The 20044-nt window shown below is 39.2% G+C and overlaps 2 protein-coding genes across 2 annotated transcripts; one reads left to right on the top strand and one right to left on the bottom strand.

Moving 5' to 3' along the window:
- The first annotated feature begins 3216 nt into the window (after window positions 1-3216).
- On the top strand, window positions 3217-11278 carry paf1 (PAF1 homolog, Paf1/RNA polymerase II complex component). The gene is made up of 14 exons (XM_048981534.1): window positions 3217-3415; window positions 3881-3910; window positions 4500-4592; window positions 5159-5280; window positions 5652-5718; window positions 5830-5931; window positions 6018-6123; window positions 6272-6340; window positions 7033-7136; window positions 7602-7718; window positions 8036-8164; window positions 8390-8495; window positions 8578-8662; window positions 10227-11278. Exons 1-14 carry the CDS (start codon window positions 3369-3371, stop codon window positions 10640-10642), a joined length of 1593 nt encoding a protein of 530 aa, XP_048837491.1. The 5' UTR covers window positions 3217-3368; the 3' UTR covers window positions 10643-11278.
- A 51-nt stretch (window positions 11279-11329) lies between these two features.
- LOC125711979 (glia maturation factor gamma-like) lies at window positions 11330-19133 on the bottom strand. The gene is made up of 7 exons (XM_048981544.1): window positions 18986-19133; window positions 14610-14706; window positions 14253-14302; window positions 13936-13985; window positions 12807-12889; window positions 12558-12631; window positions 11330-11557 (listed from the first exon to the last, which is right to left on the bottom strand). The coding sequence occupies exons 1-7, from the start codon at window positions 18986-18988 to the stop codon at window positions 11486-11488; spliced, it is 429 nt and encodes a 142-aa protein (XP_048837501.1). The 5' UTR covers window positions 18989-19133; the 3' UTR covers window positions 11330-11485.
- Window positions 19134-20044: the final 911 nt, after the last annotated feature.

Genomic DNA, 20044 nt, shown 5'->3' with positions numbered 1-20044 from the left:
GTCTTTGGCGAAAATGTCCTGGCATTTCATGGAATTCATGATGCCGTTGACCTTTACAATCTACCACCATATTTGAAAAAAGGGTGCTAGGCACTTTCCTTTGTATGAGGTCATACCACACCAACATCTGACCACAACACAACACCCGCCTCCAAGTTCCAATCGTAACTCCAATGATATTTGGCAAACGCCTGCTTCTTTACACGTTACTTATATAGCTTTTGCTGTGATAGTAATAATCTTTCTTGCGGGTGGTGTCTGACACTCGGGACAGAGATACTAAAGCAAGGCATGTCGTTCAGGAACTGTGATTTTTTGGGGGGGTGGTATTTTTTGTCTACCTCTATCATCATAAGTCTGTCGTCACTGTGTGTGTTTGTGTGTGTGTGTGTGGGGGGGCACAATATGCTGATGCCCCTCATCCAAGCAGAAACTATTGCATGCTTATTCATTTTTAAATAATTATCCTGATAGTGCTCTGTGGTATTTTTTAATGATTTCACAGTATTTTTATGGTCCTTACCTAATCTGTATACGTTAACAACCTTTAATGTCATTTGCAATTAATGCTTTTTCGGATTCACCCATGTTGATGTACAGCACAGGGATTTTGTATGTGTGTGTGTAACATCATATATGTACCCCAGGGAAACAGGAAATGGACGACTTCCTGTGGAACAAGAGCAATATAACGAAATATTTATTTCTCCAATGACACAGATTTCTTTGGTTTTATTTAAGATATTTCTCAGTGATGTCAATAAATGTTCTTGGAGATTCGTCATCTGAGAATATAATGTAAGGTTCTTTAAGGATACAGTTTTATTCCATAAATGGAAAGCAGTACTTTTACTAAACATTTTAAGGGAAATGTTAATTGTTCTTTGAATTGTGAATTTTATATTATTGTTTTTAACTCTATTTCTTTGGGGTTGCTAGTAATTCTGGAGTTGATATTAAGCCTGAGACATCTCGTCTTAATGAAGTGACAGGGGGTTATGTTAATTCAATATTCAATTCTAATTTTTATCCCTAGCAAACCTGCCTTGTCCCCTTCCTAACTCCTGCTCCATTAAGCCTTAACCTTTGCCTGAATTCAAAATGCATTTTGTTATTCTCTCATTGTAACTGTAGCTTATTTGTTTTTGTGTTAACACTGTTCCAGCCTAGTCCCTGTAAATCTTAGAAGGGACCCCCTATCCCCAATAAATTTGCAGTTCTCCCTGTATCATATGCTTACATGTGTTGACTGAGTCCCACCTCTGTTCTGTGCATGTTGAGTTTTCTCTCTCTCTTCTCCCCGTCAGGGTTTCCACACACACTCCGAAGCCATGCAGTTAGGCAAATTAGTATCTCTAAAAATCCCCAAAGTGTGTGATCTACTGTCCAGGTCAGTCTTCAGGCAACCCTGAAATGGATATTTCATTGAGTGTAAATGCTTTCCCTGGTTTTGCGAAGTAAAAATAGCTAAAAAATAACTGCATTTTTCAAACTTTTTTTTTATTTACTTGTTCATGATGAGGACAGTCTATGTAGTGGTGTGTGAGCAAACACACCTAAGCAATGGAAAGTTTCACCATTGTCAACACAGAGAAGCCGTATTTATTAAAATACCAGGGTGTGGACATCCACAATGCCATGATCCGTGGGGATTCCACCATGCACCAGCATAGGGCGATCAGCACCACACAGGCCCATGATTACTGTTGTTTCCTCATGGTCAGCCTCATAGAGTATCAAAAGAATGCGAATAATGGCCACTGATTGTCCGAACCAGAGGACACTGCAGCTGAAAGCCAGACCCATGCCTGTTTAGGAGAAGAGTCACTTCCCCTTGAACTGACAACCACAGCCCCTTTTGCTGCTAGCAACTGTGAAATGAAGCATGGTGAATTTCTGACATACAATGTAGAAGCTTTGTGTGAGGGAGTTCACATTGCCATCTGCTGGCAACGTCAATGTAATGCAATAACCTGGATAAATGTTCATGAATTTATAGAACCACACTGTTACATTTTAAACCTGATAATCAAATACTGAGCACGAGTAACTATTTTGGCAGCAAGTGTAAGGAAATGAAAACAAGGTATAAAGACAGCTGAAGTGCAGGTGTAGGGCGCTGAAGGTGCTGATAGACAGTGTATGTGACTGAAAAAGCCACTGGAATGATGTACAAAATCGAATGACAGAAAAAAATCTCAAAACTCCCAGTTTTTTTGAATGAGGTAATATTTGATGCCCACAGGGTGAATATGTATGTGAAAAGCCTGTGAACCCTGCAAAGCGCTAGCACCCAGTCCTGGGTTATACCCTGCACTGTGCCTCTGCGACCCTACGCAGGACAAGCGGGTGTAGAGAATGGATGGTTGGAAACAAGACAGCTTTCTGTGGTTTTCAAGAAAACCAAAGCATCAGGCTGTGCTCTTAGCAGCTGCAGACAAATGAGCGCGTCTCTTTGGGGTCTCGCACTCCGGTTCTGTCCTCTCAATAACCACCCACGAACCCGCAGTTGTCTTTGTCACCCATCCTAAGCAGTCCCGTTTATTCTTTATTTCTTTCAGATATTCAGACAAAATATAAGTCATAAAAATATTTCACTAAATAATCTGCTATTAATTTTTGATCCATATCAATTTTAGTTATGTTTTATGTACTGGTGATTGGACCAAATAGAAGATAAAAATCCAAACGCCAAATAGTGTGTAATATTAAAATATTTAAACAAAAAAAAAGTTCAGTGGAATAAAGACAAACAGAATATATCTAATACGTTAATATATAGACAACAGAAGTCTAATCAAGACAAGATTCAATATATGTCAACACCATTACATGTACATCCACAGACCAACGACTGCGGCAAAAATATCTTGAGGAATGTGTTTAGTGCCCTTTATTAAATGTTAAATACATTGGAACGGTGGACGCCCCAGCGCGTTAAAACTGCGTTTTCGATGAGAAGCGCACCGATTCAAATCCCGTGTCCAGCAGAGTGACGTCACCACCGAGCCCTTAAGAAAGACCCTTAACCCTAAATTGCTCCAGGGACTGGCTGACCATGCTCCCTCCAATGTACGTCGCTGTGACAGAAGTGTCAGAAATAAATAAATGTCAGCTCACTTTAAAATGTAAGACAAACAACAATCGCCTATTATTATGTGACACTATAAGCAAACGTTCAACCTGTCAAATTTTATTCAGGCAATTTTGTGAGCTACCCACACACGCAAAGGACCCCAACATGAGAACGGAAGCAAAACTAAAAGAGGGGAAAGAGAACTTTATGGGTTAGGTTCAGCTCGTATTTTCCTGCACTTATATTGGAATATATATCATCGTACGGTAAATTTTTGTATTTTTTTTTTAACATGGCGCCAACAATCCAGACCCAAGCGCAGCGAGAAGACGGGCACAGGTAGGCGAAGCTATGCACATGACATCGCTGTCCCTTTGAAAGGTTTGCGGGTCCTCCGGAGTCGTTTTGTAAATGGCATCACGGATTTCGTTTTGCTTGTTTTTGGTGGTGCTTAGCATAATTAGCGGTAGACCAGTTATAAATAAGGACACAATAATTAGAAAATATTTGGGTTCGTGTTTTCTTTGGCAACCTAGATTTGTGGAATATTTTGAAGTATCTCGTTGAGTCTGTACCCATCATTGAACTTTACTCCCCATTTGTTGCACACAGTAGTATTCCAGTATTATTTGTCACATAATCATGAACTGCACTGCTATGTGGTGAAATGCTTTAAGTTAAACATTTCCATTTACTGTAAAATGTACAGTAAATAAAACTAAAACAAAAAAGATTGGCTCGTTTGAACATTTGTTTATCGGAATGTTGGAGAGTAGCTGTTTTACGTCTTACTTCTCTTCTTAGGAGTACTTCACACAGAACCGTTCCAGAAAGGTAAGTCCCGTCTAAATTATTTTGTAATTTGCTCGCTACTTAATTTGATTAGTGTCGTATTTTTGTTGATTTCAATTTATCCCGATTACTGGACAGTTTGTATGACAAGCCAAATAGTCTTTTAACAGGAGAAGACCCACTCGGCATAATTTAAATTTCACTAGTAAAAATTATAACTCTTATTTCGTAAAAAAATAGTTTTTACTAGTACGAGTAAGGATTCCAGATATCTATAATTGTGGATGCATAGCCGTTCATCTTAGTGGATGTGTTTTGTGTTAGGGCTAATTCTGCAATGTTTCTAACTTCTTGCTTTTGATTATATAAATTTATTGTAATCAATTATTGGTTATTTAACTAAACTTAAAAAAAACTGTTCTTATTTATTTTCCTATCACTTAGTACAATTTTCCTGTCAATTAGTCCAAGTACTTTGAATATAATGATTTTCGGTAGGCCAATGGGTTGTCCTGGTCTATTTGTGTAAGACGTTTAATTTACTGGAGTTAAATGTACTCTTCAAGAACCGTCATTGCATTCTTGTGATGTTGTGCATTGCTTTGCTATTTTCCTTTGCATTAATGGTCAGGTCTGGAGTCGTGTGCCGTGTGAAATACTGCAACAGCCTTCCTGATATTCCATTCGACCCAAAGTTCATCACATATCCCTTTGACCAGCACAGGTAGCAAAGCCTTATTAATCTTCCATTTCCAGGTTTCATCGGTGTATTAAACAGTGGGGAAGATATCAAGCAGAATTCTCCAATTTGTCTTATTAATATTTTGTAAATACATATTGGAAATGAATACATCTGGAGTGTTGAGAGAGGCCAACAGCAATCATACATCTACCTATGTATGCACATGGACATATGAGGTGTGCTCACACACACACACACGTATGTCTACACTGGACATGTGTGTTTTTAGAATGCACTTGAATGAGTCTTCTAGGTTTTGTTTTTGCCAAGCAGTCCATGAGAATTATTAGTCTTAAAGAATAAAGAGTAACTGGTCTTTTTTTGTTTTTGCATTGAATATAATCTAAACAGTTAGACATTTAAGCATATGGATCTATGGAACTGAGGAATATTTTGTTTAACTTTTGGGAATATTTTTGATATTTATATTTTGGGGTAAACAAGGTTATTACATGGCTAAAATTTTGCAGATTTTATTTGATGCAAGGAGAGGGGTTGGGGACACTGAACCTAAAGCAATTTTATTGAATATGTTTATTTTGTGGTAGGTTTGTGCAGTATAAAGCAACTTCCCTGGAGAAACAACATAAGCATGAATTGCTGACTGAGCCAGATCTCGGAGTTACCATAGATCTCATCAACCCCGACACCTACCGGATTGATCCCAACAGTAAGATACCTGGGGAGGGCATGAGGAAATGTGACGTTTCCTATGTATATATTCTACAAGCTGAAAGCCTGTCATCATATACACCTGCTGCAAAGTATTGTCACTATTGTAAGTGCCAGTGACTAGTTATGGAACATGTGTGAAAATCCTGCACTATCAACGGAAGAATCTGGATCTTCAGCATGGCAGGATTGCACATGGTGTTTCACTGCATCAATACTGTAAAATATTTTGTAAGAGGTTTTCTTTTCTCTGTACTTATAAACCACAAATGAAATCTGTTTTTCTGGTGTATGAATTAGACTTTTGTTTCTCCTTTATTATGTGTTCTTGCTTTCTTGAATTCTAGTAATCTGTTGTGATGGTTTTAGTTCTTTTGGACCCTGCTGATGAAAAGTTATTGGAAGAAGACATCCAAGCTCCATCCAGCTCTAAACGGTAAGTGCTCAACTGTTAAATGTAGCCTTGAAAATGTAACCTGACGTGAGAGTAAATTAAGCAAAGGTGGGTGCAGCAGCTACTTGTTAACGTTTTACTTTTGAAACACAGATCACAGCAGCATGCCAAAGTTGTCCCATGGATGAGGAAGACAGAGTACATATCAACTGAATTTAACCGATACGGCATCTCCAACGAGAAGGTTGAGGTCAAGTAAGTAAACGCTTTAGAGTCAGTTTTCCGGATTGCAGGCAAGAGTAGAATGTTGGTACATTTTTGTGTGTTTTTCTATCTTTCAGGATCGGTGTCTCTGTCAAACAGCAATTCACCGAAGAAGAGATTTACAAGGACAGGGATAGCCAGATTTCAGCCATCGAGAAGACCTTTGAGGACGCTCAGAAAACAGTAAGATTTATAATTTTGTTTTGCAATAAAATAGACAAATTTTCTTTATTGCTGCATTGGTTCCGACTTTAGTCGTAATGTTAAACATTTGTTACGTTTGTATGTAGAGTAACCAGCGATGGTGTTTTGTGTCCTTTCAATGTGACAGATTGCACAACACTACAGTAAGCCCAGAGTCGTGCCTTTGGAAGTCTTACCTGTGTTTCCTGACTTCAAGGTGAGTGGTTATGTTTTCGTAGCTTAAAATGGCAAAAGTAAATGGCAATACAAAATTTGCATACCCTTTTGGCACAAGAGATTTGCAGACCCATATTTGCTAGACGTACAGAATAAACATATATTCTTTAAGTTAAAATGTTACTTTTGCTGTTAACTTTATCCCAAATAACTGATATAAAAACCATTAAGCAAATCATTTTAACAACATAATTGATTATCTAATAAAGTTACATTTTTAATTCAGTTATGTTTTAATGGTGAAATACACATATAGCAGAAAGATATGGATACATTTTAAGTATTAAGCATGTAATTAAACGTAAAAATAATAAGCTTTGCCTTTTGCACATCTTCTAAAACATTGTTTTTCCTTGCCGGTTTTTTTCTGGTACTTTTATTATATGTAGAGAGGTAAAGGCATTTTTCCTAAGTTGTATCTTAATAACCACCAGTGTGTGTGTGAGACTAAATTACAAATAATGCAGAGCTGTGGTTGAAGTAATTGCCGCAATTTATTGTTTGTTAAAAAGGAAAAAAAAGGTTTGTGTGTTCAAAGAACTTGATGAAAATTGAAGAGATGAGTCTTGTTTGGTGCAGATCGCCTGAAATGTATTGGAATCAGGACGTAGACGAGTAGGTTGAAAACATGCTGATATTTGAATATATGTTTCCCCCCCCCTCTTCTCCTAGATGTGGATCAACCCATGTGCTCAGGTTATCTTTGATTCAGATCCGGCTCCCAAAGACATTTCAGGGCCTGCTGGAGTTGACATGATGTCCCAGGCTATGATCAGGTACGAAAACCTGTGTACTATGTACTCATTCTCATTGCTTTTACCCAATTTTTAGGTTCCTTATCTGAAGTCGGTAAGTGTTCTTGTTAGTGCGTTTTATGGATTCTGAGTGCAGGGAAGTACCAAGCAATCACAAGCAATTCCAACTATCCCTGAGCAAAAAACGGAGGGAATGCAGTAGTTTCATTTATTATAATATGTGGATTTCTTTCTTTTAATTTTTTTTCTTTTTTCTGTTTTTGTGTTATTCTGTCTTAATGATGTTGAAATGTATCTCACCACGCCCATGTAAATGCTGTGGGGCCACTCTGTTATGAAAGGCGCTATATAGAATAAATTGAAGAAAGAAAAAAATATATATATATTATGTATACACACACACACACTGTTTAATATATGCATACATCTGTAGTTTTTAACTGTAACAGCCTGTATCTTAAATTTTATTAACTGTTCTTTACTAAGGGGCATGATGGATGAAGAAGGCAACCAGTTTGTGGCCTATTTCCTACCTAATGAGGATACTATGCGGAAGCGCAAGAGAGACTTTGAGGAGGACTTGGACTACATGCCAGAGGAAGTGTGAGTGACGTTCCATACTTGCCGGTTAATTTATGGTTTGAAGATTTTGTTCCGTGTCACTTTTCATATGGAGCATTCAGAACCGTAAGCATTCAAAAGATGCCGTTTCTGAAATGGGTTCATTCGGTTCTGCACTATTGAGTTGTGTTTTCGGTTTGGAAACCGATTAGACTCTTTATTGTTAATAGAAATGGACTTGTGCACCTGTATATTTTGTGGCATTTCTAATGGTTCCTTGTAGCTTAATACAGATACAACAGTCACAGACTTATGTTCATGAACTGTAAACATCTCATTAAAGTATTTTCTTTTCGTAGGTACGAGTACAAGATTGCTCGAGAATATAACTGGAACGTGAAAAACAAGGCCAGTAAGGGCTATGAAGAGAATTACTTCTTCATCTTTAGAGATGGGGATGGTGTATACTACAATGAGCTGGAAACCAGGTGAGTACATGGTGTGTCCTGTGGATCGCGAGGTTTGGCGTGTGGACAATATTACCTCTGGTAGCCAGTCGATGATGAGTTCGGTTGATTCTTTGTCATGTTTTGCTTTGGACAACAATTGATGAAACGTCAGTGTACCTAAATCAGCTTGACACGCCCCACTTTGCAGAAGTGCTTTGTAGCTGAGATGGGTGGAAGCTCACAGAACCTGCATCTGTGTTACAGGGTGCGACTGAGCAAGAGGAGAGCCAAGGCTGGGGCCCAGTCCACGACCAATGCTGTGCTGGTGTGCAAGCATCGTGACATGAACGAGAAGGAACTCGAGGCTCAGGTGCCTGCTTCTCTTCCGTCTCTCTGGCTCCGGTGTCGGGGCGGCCGGCGTGTGCTCAGTGTCTCCCTCTCTTGGTCTACAGGAAGCTCGTAAGGCTCAGCTGGAGAATCATGAGCCTGAAGATGAGGAAGAAGATATGGACCTGGAGAAGGACTTGCAGGACTCTGGTAAGTATATCAGTATTTATTATTTATGACACCACCTGTCTACGGGAGTCTTTTTTTTTTGCACAAATAGTAATTTGTGCCATTATAGTTGGGTTTCTGGTAAGAACTTATCAGAGCCTCTCAGCTAGTGTGTCACGTTCCGCTGCGTGGGCTATTGTGGAGTCTCCTCTCATTAAAAAAAAAAATGTTCATGTTGAATGTGAATGAATTTACTCCGCGACTAATTCTGGGACTGATTTTCCTTCATTATTCTTCATGCTTTTCTGCCAGAATGGATGTGAACAAGATCTTATGACTTAAAAATATCTTTAAAAAGTTTAAATACAACTTGTTGAATCCTGCAGAAAACCTTGAAACATTGATTATAGGGATTTTTAAAATTATTTTTAGAATCAATCGGAATCCTCTTAGTCTGATCTTATACTTAACCATTAACGATTTTTATTATACATGTAGTATGTAACATTCTCTCTTACAAGGGGCTGTATCCTATTCTAACTTGGTGAAAGTGTTGAGTTCAAATAAAATAGTCTCTGCAAAGTAAGGCTGTAAAACATAATGTATACATTCCCAATTTTCCTAATGCGGTTATTGCGACAAATGAAATGCTTAATGTTAACAGTGACGTTACAAGGTTAAAAAAAGCTATAATTTCAGATTTTTCAATTTTATATGTTTTCCGTATAATTGAATTATTTTGAAGGTCTAAGCCTTTTTTCAGTGCTCATCTTAAGAATACCAATTTAAATAACAGGCCCTCTTACCCTGTCATTTACTACTAGTTAATTATACTAATTATGGCACGTGCCCATTTGTGATAGACTTGTCATAATGTATATTGTATATTTTGCATAATGTATATTTTGCGTATCTCTGAAAAAGCATCACTGTAGCAACCGCATTAGTGTAACAACTTTGTTGATACACCATTTTAACATTTGCATATTATCATACGATGGCCTTCTGTGTAGGAAGTCGGTAGAAGATTGTTGAAATGGGCATTTTTCGTATACAGGTTTCAGCATAATTCCTTATAAGGCACGTTCTGATTATTTCATATTGGAAGAGTATGGCGCACACTCCCGGGATTAATGACTGTGCTTTAACAACGCATGGCCTCTATAGCTATATCTTTCCTTGAACCCACAGATAATTTCCATTAAACTATCAAATGTGTGGCTGAGCAAGGAAGTCTTAAGGTGGTCTTAAGACTTCCTGCATCCTGCACAGTCTTAAATTTAAATCACTGAATTAAAATCTGTAGGCAATTTGATATGCGTGTAAGTGTAATAATTTGGCACTGCGGATTATAGGTTATACAGTCACATTTGCCCACGAAGATGTCACAGTATCTAGCTCAAAAACAGGAGTGAGGTTTATATTCTGCAGCTGGTAACCACCTAGCCCTACTGCTTGACATCAGGAAATTTGGGAGTATGGATGGATATGGCCAGGCTTAGTAGGAGAATTGGATGGAGGTGTGTGTGTGTGTGTGTGTGTGTGTGTGTGTGTGTGTGTGTGTGTGTGTGGTTTCTAACTTTGTTGTTACTTTGTGCCCCCACAGGTGATGATAAAGAGAGAGAGAGTGAAAGTGAAGGAGAGAACTCGGGCAGTGAGTCAGACCGTGAGGAAGATGAGGATGTTGCTCCGAGGAGAGAAGACGAGGAGGAAGACGAGGAGGAAGAGGGGGCCAAGCAGAGAAGGAGGGGCAGTGGCAGCGGCAGCGAAAGTGGGGATGAGCGTCAGGCTCGGGAGATGCGCGACGAAGAGGAGATCTTTGGCAGCGACGACGACAGCGATGAGGACGATGCCAAGAATCGAAGCAGCGGGGAGGGTAGTGGGAGTGAAGAGGAGGAGGGAGGCGGCACGAAGAGCCGCAGTGCTTCGCCGGCCCTCAGCAGCAGTGAGCATTCAGACGGTGGTCAGCACAGTGGCAGTGAGCAAGGCTCAGATTCCAGTGAAGGCAGTGACAGTGAGTGAGGGTTCACAGGTATGGCACTGTACAGTTAAACGCCAGGCCTTAGTCCAGCTCAATCCTAACTTAGACTGGGGCCTCTACCTCTGTTAGTTCTCTCTTTAAATGGTCAGTGTACAGTTAAATGTTTTCGCTGGATTCGACATTGACTGGTAGGCTTTTCTTTTTGGCTGGCTATGTTGAGTTTCTTTTAGGAATTTCACAGGCTGTTCTGTGTAGGCAAGCCACGTTCCCTGCCATTCATTTGTAATTTGACGTTCATTTGAATACCCCTCACAGCACTAGCTTATTTCACATTTGCAGGTAGTCAGTCTATTCTGCAACTTAGGTACTATTTGTGCTCATTTCTGGGAAGAAGAAAATCATTCACTTTTGTTTTAAACCCCCATTCATAACAAAATATAACCAGAACATGGTTGACTCACTATACAGTAAGTGGAAAAGGTGACTCTTTTGATGATCTTGACTGGATTTGGTCAATTTTCTTGAAGTCCAGAATGAAACAGACTGGTGTTAATGCATTTCCTTATCCAAATTCCCATAAATATTGTATTGTAATTTTGTATCTTATTACTGTAGTATAATTTCTGATTCCCTAGCATGCATTTTTTATTGTAATTAAAGGGGAAAGATAAAACGTAGTCATGAAGTTTTATTCTGGGGAAAAAAAATGCTTAATACAAGTCTCCCCCCCCCCCCCCCCCCCCCCATTTAACATATTTTCTATACAAATACAACCCATTCATCTGTTTTAGCTATAATGCCATAAACTTCCTTCACAGAGGTTTAACAAGTTTTTTTTTTTCTTCAATACCCAGTTTTAACTGTAAGGGTTTTAAACATTCACATTAACGGAAAAAAGACAATTTCTCTCGCAGCCATTCCTCTGAAAGGTCATCTGCGTTTCGGGTCTCAAACACCTATGATGAGAGGGAGACGAAAATGCAAGAAACACTGAACTGTGAATATGGTCATATTGTGGCATAGCTATTTTTTACTGTACTTTGTAAGGATTTAAATATAGTGGTTGGCAAAAAGCAGATAATTATCTAGAACGTTGCAAAAGACTACGAAGAATACTCCCAGATATTTTTGATTTGTTAACACACCATGTTTGGCTAATCAATACCTCACTGAGACATTTAACTAATTTGATTAATGAATAGAGGGTCAGCATGGTGGTGCAGTGGTTAGCACTGTTGCCTCACACCTCTGGGACCCGGGTTCGAGTCTCCGCCTGGGTCACGTGTGTGGGGTTTGCATGTTCTCCCCATGCCGTCGTGGGGTTTCCACCGGGTACTCCGGTTTCCCCCCACAGTCCAAAAACATGCTGAGCCTAATTGGATTTGCTAAATTGCTCATAGGAGTGCATGTGTGTGTGAATGGTGTGTGAGTGTGCCCTGCGATGGGCTGGCCCCCCATCCTGGGTTGTTCCCTGCCTCGTGCCCATTGCTTCTGGGATTGGCTCCGGACCCCCCGTGACCCAGTAGGATTAGTGGTTTGGAAAATGGATGGATGGATGGATTAATGAATAGAGTTGGTAGTGGAGTTTAATAAATACATAGAATGGCTGGGGTGCAACTTTTTGGAAAGCACATGAAAGTGATAGTTTTTAATTGTTACTGTTTGAAAATTTGCAAACAGTGACATCTGTTTTGTATTTGTTCTGATGTTAAATTTAGCTAAATTGTTGTGTTTTCTGAGCAAATATAAACTCACTACCCAGATAAATAGCAGTGAATGTATTATTTGCTGAAGGCTTCTACATAGTGCTGTTTATTAAATATCACCCAAGATTAGAAACTGAACACAAGCACGACCAAAAGTGTTTTTGCGGTTACATGATGGTGAAGGAATTGTCTTTTAACTTAAAACTAAAGGTTTCATTTGAGTTGTCGGTAAGCGGCCACGGTGATATACCTTTGTGAGCTCTGCAGCCTGGACCAGCCTGTTTTTGCTACCTGCGTACATCATCTGCTGCTCAGGCTTACAACCTGTGTAGAATAACAAAACAAATCTCATCTTATTCTTGGGATCAGTTTTCAAATCAAATAAAAGAAGAACAGCAAAGATATATATCACGCTGACAGCGTAACTTAATAGGCATGTTGAAAGTTTTTATGAGATGTTTGGACGCTTTATTTAATCAGGTTTGAACGGAACACTTACCCACAGGACTTGAGAAGATAAAGCACAGAGGGTAGGAAATTCTGCCATCTGCATGAGTGTACTTATAGCTGTACACAATGAATGTGTGGTTTAAGTGAAGGATTATAAATGGATTCTTCCAAGTAAGGGATAGAATGATGAATTCATCTTTGATTCAATGAATCATTATAGAATTTACCTGTGTAACAGGCTGAACATGTGAATTCCCCACACACAAACACACACACACACACACAACGGGTGGGATTTAAACCCCTGGATCTGGTAGTGTGAGGTGCCAGGACTGCCTACCGTGCCGCATATCACCCTGTCATAGGATCTAAATCTATCTATCTAAAATCTAGGGGACTTTGTGAGTCGTCTATTTGACATGTAAGCACTAACAAAACGGATGCCATGGTTTGTTTTTTAATATTGCAGACATAAATACAACTGGTTTCTTTTGAAGGCTATTTGACGAGCACAAGATTGAAGAGCTTTTCACCCTGCAAGTAAAACCAGTCACTGATGTAGAGGGCACATGGAAAATGTCATCCTATTGCTTAAATGGACAGGAGGCTATTCTGGAGTCAAACCACATGGAGATCGTTATTAGAATGCTGAATGGAATACCAAGAATGTGGCACGCAGGGACACATCCAAAGATATAAAAGGACTTTACAGTCATCCAAACAAGCCAGTCTTTGAAATCGAATCTGATATTTAGTTATGCAGAGGATAATTTGCTTAACACTGCATTTTGCAATAAATAACTTTTGTTTTTTAATTTGTAAACTGTGAATACAGCTATTCCGACCCTCTTAATTTGGTGACATCTGTTTGAGGCAAAAAAATAACATTGTCCAGCACAACCTAATTTGACATCTCTGGGGTAAAGTGGAGCTCGGGAGCTGGGTGATATTAACATAATCCTTTTCTGTAATGGAGCTTAGTAGTATTTTTAAAGGGGAAGGGAAGAAAACTGGATTTGCATCAGAAACCAGTCCATTAATTAGTTGCTAAACCAGAACAATACATATTAATTTTCGTTCACTGCCCATGTCTTGATATATGGTTATCCAAGATTAGGATTTTGTTTGAATTTATTCCTTATCCCGAATACACTCCTATTCTTTATGGTGAAGGATATCTTGGTTGTCTCTCCGGAAGTTCGTTCTTCAGATCATCCAGAGAGATATCCTGAAAGGTAAAGCGTTAGTTGCCCCTTCATATGACTTTGGTCCCAGAATCTATTTAGAAATGTTGCAGTAAAAATATTTCATCTTTTTTTTTTTCCAGTTTCCAGTGTATGCTGTTGCGTCATTTTAGTGTTGTGCAATGTGCTTCGGTTAAAAATGTGTTATGATACTGATATAGAATTGAGTTCAGGAACATTCCATAGATAATTAGCCCGATTAATACTAATTTCAATTTTCTGAAAAATAATAACTGGATCAAAATACTTACTTCATACTCTTCCTCTAGGATCACTAACTGCTTCTCTTTATCAATTTTCACTAAAAGGATAAAGCATACATAATTTATTCTAGATTTCAAACAACAGATTGTTTCTAAATTTCATTAGTTAAACTTTTAAAAGTTTAATGAGGAATCTGTTTTGTTTATCCATACATAAACAGCCTTTAATTTGCAGCATTATAAATATTGACATGCAATGTTATGGAGTATACAACCCACGCAGTATTCTCTACAGGGCAAAAAAAAAACCGTGACAGACTTCATTCCCCTGTTCCTACATAACTGTGTTAATTAATGACCAAACGCATGCATTATTGATATCAAATCCACGTGGATGACACTTACTCAGGATGGCAGCGTTGCTGGTCTCTTTACGGAATCTGAACCGTTTCAGCTTTTCCAGAAGACTGTCCTCCACCTCACACACAACCAGGGAATCAGCCTGGCCAACAACACATACAGTAAAGGAGAGCATAAGAGAGAAAGGTACCGTGTAACACGTATTGTTACAATCGTTGACACTCATGGGGATAAACATAATGTCTGCTACAGAATTGGTATTACACAACAAGTGAAGTTATGGGGGCCAAACTTCATTCCATGACAGAAGAGTACAAATTTAAATGCTTCCTACTCGTACGCATGGTACTGTACCAGACTGCTCCGCAGTGGAATAGCGTTCCTTTTGGGATATGCTTCGTCTCAGGAAATTGCCCGTTGGAAACCTTTTATCTTTCCATTAATACATTGTTGAATTTTATAACTGCAAAAGCTCGCCAGCATATTTTTCATTTCGAATTTGGCAAAATAGCCTGCAGATGCTCCTCTACTTACGAACTTTCAACTTATGAACTTTCAGAAATACGAACGAAGAGGACTGTACGTCCAAATTGTGTTCATTGGGCTTTCCTGGGGTTCATTGGGGTTTCCTGTCCGCAACATCAGTTTTTTTTTCTGCGGGCCAATTCTGCCCACTACGACTTCTGGCTGCTACGAACGGCCATTGGGAACGTTTCTCATTCGTAAGTAGAGGAGCGTCTGTATAGTTTTTGCAGTTCGGATCAGAAATTAGTGCTTGGAATGTAAATTGAACTTCAAATCTTTTGCAAAGAGACTTCAAAAAGCACCATCTCTACAGTAAATATGGAGAACATTTAGTAATGCCGTGGAGTTGCTTTGTTGCTTTAGGCAGTGCTTCTCAACCCGGTGCTTGGGGACCCACAGATGGTCCACATTTTTGCCAGGAGCTGCCAGGGAGCAAAACATGGACTGTCTGGGGTCCCCAAGGACTGGTTTGAGGAACACTGGCTTACGGTACAAAAGGCCTTCAATATGGACATTGTGAAATCAAAAATGAAATCAAGTTCTCAAAGCCATTTGGAGGAGTATTTAAAGCCTGCGGAAAAAAAAAACCCAGTCATCTCCTACAATGGTCAGCATGGATTCCCCAACAGCGGAGGAGCAGCTGATCGTATCTCAGCTTCCACCCTGTAGCAAGGACATTCCTTAGATGTCACCCTGTATCAGATCCCTCTTTCAGCTACTACACAAGTTGTTAACCAAGTAACATTTTAATGTGCTTCTAAAAAGATAAAAGCCTGTTATAACAATGGAGCATTTGAACAGAGGTTTATGTGTACTGTAACGCAGTTGCAAAGGACAGCTTTAAAACTATTACTTGCAGTTGGTATGATGATAATGTTTAGGCAGTTATAGATAATTGTCAGGGTCAAGTCGACTTTTTTAATACCTTATTAGCGCATATTGGTTCTTCACAATATTCTGTCTGTCTGCCAGCCTGTCTGTCTGTCGGTCGGTCTTGTTTCCTAACAATCCTGAGCATGTCTCTAATGCAGTGGTTCTCAAATTCGGTCCTCAGGCCCCACTGCCCTGCTTGTTTTCCAGCTATCCCTGCCGCACACACTGCTGATTACCTGGATCAAGTGTGTTCAGTCAATCAGAAGCTGAAAGACAGCTGGGACTTGTGTGTGGGGCAGGGATAGCAGGAAAATAATGTTCTAATACATATGACAAAAACTATGTGGACAACCCTATTAATTAGAGGAATTGCCTAATTAAACCACACGAGTTGCTGATTAACATGTATAATTTAGCACACAATCTGCTGCAACAAACAGTAGCAGAATGGGTGGTTTTCCATAAAATGTTAGTGAATTCCCACTTAGAATCACCATAGTACGCCATCCTTCCAACGAATCGATTTGCCCCATTTCTGCCCTGCTGGATCTGTCAACTGCAAGAGAAATGATTATGTAGGTCAAAACTTCTGGAAGTTCAGTTTTTAAGTGGTAGGATAAACAAGCTCACAAAAAGAGACCTGATAACCCAACGCCTGAATGGCAGCAAATCCCACCAGCAATGTTCCAACGTCTAATGCAAAGCCTTCCCAGAAGAGCAGAGGCTATTATGGCGAGAAGGAGTGGATCAACTTCATATTAATACTGTTGGTTTTGAAATGAGTTGGTCAAGCTTGTGTCCACATACTTTTGGCCTTATAATGCATCAATCTCTATATGATATAAAAATATTTGCCATATTCACCACTTTCTACATCACCTTCCCTTTCGTTCAGATCTATTACTGTGTGTGTGTGTGTGTGTGCACAGTGCAGGTACTGATGGGAGCCACTAATGACTCTCACTTACCTTGCATTTTCTTTTTTTTTTTTTTTGGGGGGGGGGGGGGGTGGCTTCTGCCTTTCTAAAAAAGCAGCAAATGACTATTCCAGAGCTGCTTATGAAGTCCAAGGTGGCAGCGAATCTGGAGGCTTATTCCAAAGCCTTCAGAGAACATATAAGATCATTTTGAGAAGTGACAGAAAGAGGGATGCTTTAAAGAAGATAAGAAAATTACGCTTGATCGTACTGAGCTATCCAAACTCCAACCCAGGGGTGAGCGGCATATTTTTGCAACCCAATGCTTTTCTCAAATATATAGTTAATCTTTCTACTATAAGTCATTTAATTATTGTTGTGAGTAGTCCTAGTATTTGTGGATATCTGCTTGTTTTGCAGTCATCTAAGGTTCACAGTAATACTATAGAATATTCAGCTTTTCATATATCATATTTAACTTTTGGGGGCAGCATGGTGGTGCAGTGGTTAGCACTGTTGCCCCACACCACTGGGACCCGGGTTCGAGTCTCCGCCTGGGTTACATGTGTGTGGAGTTTGCATGTTCTCCCCATGTCGTCATGGGGTTTCCTCCGGGTACTCCGGCTAACCCCCACAGTCCAAAAACGTGCTGAGGCTGATTGGAGTTGCTAAATTGCCCGTAGGTGTGCATGTGTGAGTGAATGGTGTGTGAATGTGCCCTGCGATGGGCTGGCCCCCCATCCTGGGTTGTTCCCTGCCTCGTGCCCATTGCTTCCAGGATAGGCTCCGGACCCCCCGTGACCCAGTAGGATAAGTAGTTTGGAAGATGGATGTATGGATATTTAACTTTTCAGCAAAATGGTTTCCACTGCTGTGTTTTCAAAACTGGATTTTAAAAATGATTGTCTTTCAAACACACCCACCACTGGCTGGATCTGCAGTGACATTGCTTTTGTGTGTGACCTAGAACCTTCCAGAATCCTTTGATAGAGACAATCCCTCGCTTGCTCAGTTGTTACTCTGACAGTGGTTCATTGTGGTGTTAATCTATTCTTCCTGTTTGCCATTTCCTCTACAGCCAACTCTATTTTTTGATTTGATTTGCATCCACAAGTTTCACCTACTCACATCTTACATGTGGTCTCTACCACTTGCACCATTGTGGTTTTAAGTGTCTTTGGAAAGCGGCACGATCATTATCACAACATGCATGTACACACAAAGACTGCATAGTGTGGCAGTGCTCCATGTGGAAGCTGCTATGCACCAGCAGGGGGCAATCAGCACCACACCGGCCTATGGAAACAGTGGTTTCGTCATGGTTGAGTGCATTGGCTGGTGACTGTTAATTGCCCCAAACTGGATGGGGGGGCATGGCCTCTCTTCGCCAGTGCAACTCAAAGCTGAAGAAGGTCAAGAATGAAAGAAAGGGCACAGCAGTGGTGCACGCACTCTCTGCCCATGAGACTATTGGAGGATGACTGCCCTGAAGAAAACATTTCCTCCCAGCTGACCTGTTTGTGTAATTTCCACTTTCACCTTAATAAATCTTGTATTAGGCACATGGGTCATAAGGAAGTTAATGGATTTTTATATGCCGATATAGGTAAAAATTCTAATTTACAATTTAAAAAATATTATCATGAATGGATCAGTCAAAAACAAACATTTCAAATCTAGCATGCATGTGTAAATTGGAAATCATTCATATTATGCTTAAAAAAACACTACATATCTGTGATTCTCAATCGAAACGGACATTTCAGCGCAAACCTATTTCTACAGAAATACAGGAATAAGGCAACTTTAAATATTCGACCAATAGCAAAATGTATAAAATGTATAAACGCAGAAAGAGAAGTAGTTGTACACGTCATCATGCTTTTATACATCCTGCACCGACAGCTTTGCGGTATTGCACTTCAAACTTCATATGGGACTAGTGAGGATATTTTTACATAAGAACCCAGATCATGGTATGCTGCAAATCTAAAAGAAAACGAGACGTGCTGAGTAAAGTTACAGCTTCAGCAAGGCTATGATTAATAAGACCAGATCAGAACAGTTAATTAGAATGACTACAAACTAGTGAATTAACATCCTTACCATTTTGTATGAAATATATTTGCGTGTTTTCCCTCCGTCCTGTTGTGAATATTAAATTGTTGTTGCAGCAGTTCACCTTTTCACAGAGTACAAGTGACAGGAAGCTAACAAACTGGTTACACTTCCTCTTCTATTACAAAATTTGTTGAAGGGGGAGGGTAAGCACTTTCTGACAGGAAATATCAATGTGATGCTCCGTAACAGCAAAACATTCAGTTGGACTTTACATTAACTGCAGCTTTATAATACAATCGTAATGCATTCATAGAACATTCATAAGCAGCATGTAAGTATACCTTAACATTGCAACATTAATTAATAACAAACATTATATGATTGTAATGTCTGTTATTTATGTATAGTACAGCTGTCAGGATGTAAAGGTAAACTTACATGCTGCTTATGAATTACGAAATGTTCAAATTCATAATCTAATCATATAAAACTATCATCCAGGTCTGCCTGAGAGTCTGTACTTTATTTGTTGCTATTATGTGCTTTGATTAAAATCTGTACGGAGATGGATGCATTTGCTATTTAAATTTGAATAAAGATGTTAAATTGACTAAGTGTGGAACATTAAACAGAATGCATTAAAAGGCATATGTGGTCTATCAGAATCGCACAGATTGAGAAAGGTATTTTAACAAAGGATTTTATGTAAATTTTCCAGTAATCTAAATGTACTAATGCATAACTTTAGAATTAAAACCGGGAATTAGATCAAGGCACTTTCTAAGAAAGAAAGGCCTTTTATGAATAGTTACCTTTTGGCCATCGCTGTGATGCAGAAGAAAGAGCATCCGAGTAAATCAGACAGAACTTTAAAATATTCACCAAATACATATTAAAACTTATTGTACAGTGCCTTCACAAAGTATTCACTCCCCCAGGACTTATAATATTAAATAATTATTAATAATAATTATTTAATAATTAACTTAAATAATATTTGTTATTTATTGCCTCTCTCAACTCCTTACTCTTCCATACCACGGCATTTTTGCACAAATAACCTTCGCTGCTACCATACAGTAACTTAAATACTGTATCCAGACT

This window comes from Brienomyrus brachyistius, chromosome 17 (assembly GCF_023856365.1).
Source record: "Brienomyrus brachyistius isolate T26 chromosome 17, BBRACH_0.4, whole genome shotgun sequence".
In the NCBI taxonomy this organism is placed as follows: domain Eukaryota; kingdom Metazoa; phylum Chordata; class Actinopteri; order Osteoglossiformes; family Mormyridae; genus Brienomyrus; species Brienomyrus brachyistius.
This window is presented reverse-complemented; position numbering and strand designations above follow the sequence as displayed.

Excerpts from the sequence above, each read along its gene's own strand:
- paf1 (XM_048981534.1), top strand. The coding sequence starts at position 3,369 with ATGGCGCCAACAATCCAGACCCAAGCGCAGCGAGAAGACGGGCACAG. Across the intron at positions 3,416-3,880 it reads CAGCGAGAAGACGGGCACAG|GAGTACTTCACACAGAACCG; the intron begins GTAGGCGAAGCT and ends TTCTCTTCTTAG. Across the intron at positions 6,124-6,271 it reads TTGAGGACGCTCAGAAAACA|ATTGCACAACACTACAGTAA; the intron begins GTAAGATTTATA and ends TCAATGTGACAG.
- LOC125711979 (XM_048981544.1), bottom strand. Across the intron at positions 14,303-14,609 it reads CAGCAACGCTGCCATCCTGA|TGAAAATTGATAAAGAGAAG; the intron begins GTAAGTGTCATC and ends TTATCCTTTTAG. Across the intron at positions 12,632-12,806 it reads TATCTTCTCAAGTCCTGTGG|GTTGTAAGCCTGAGCAGCAG; the intron begins GTAAGTGTTCCG and ends TATTCTACACAG.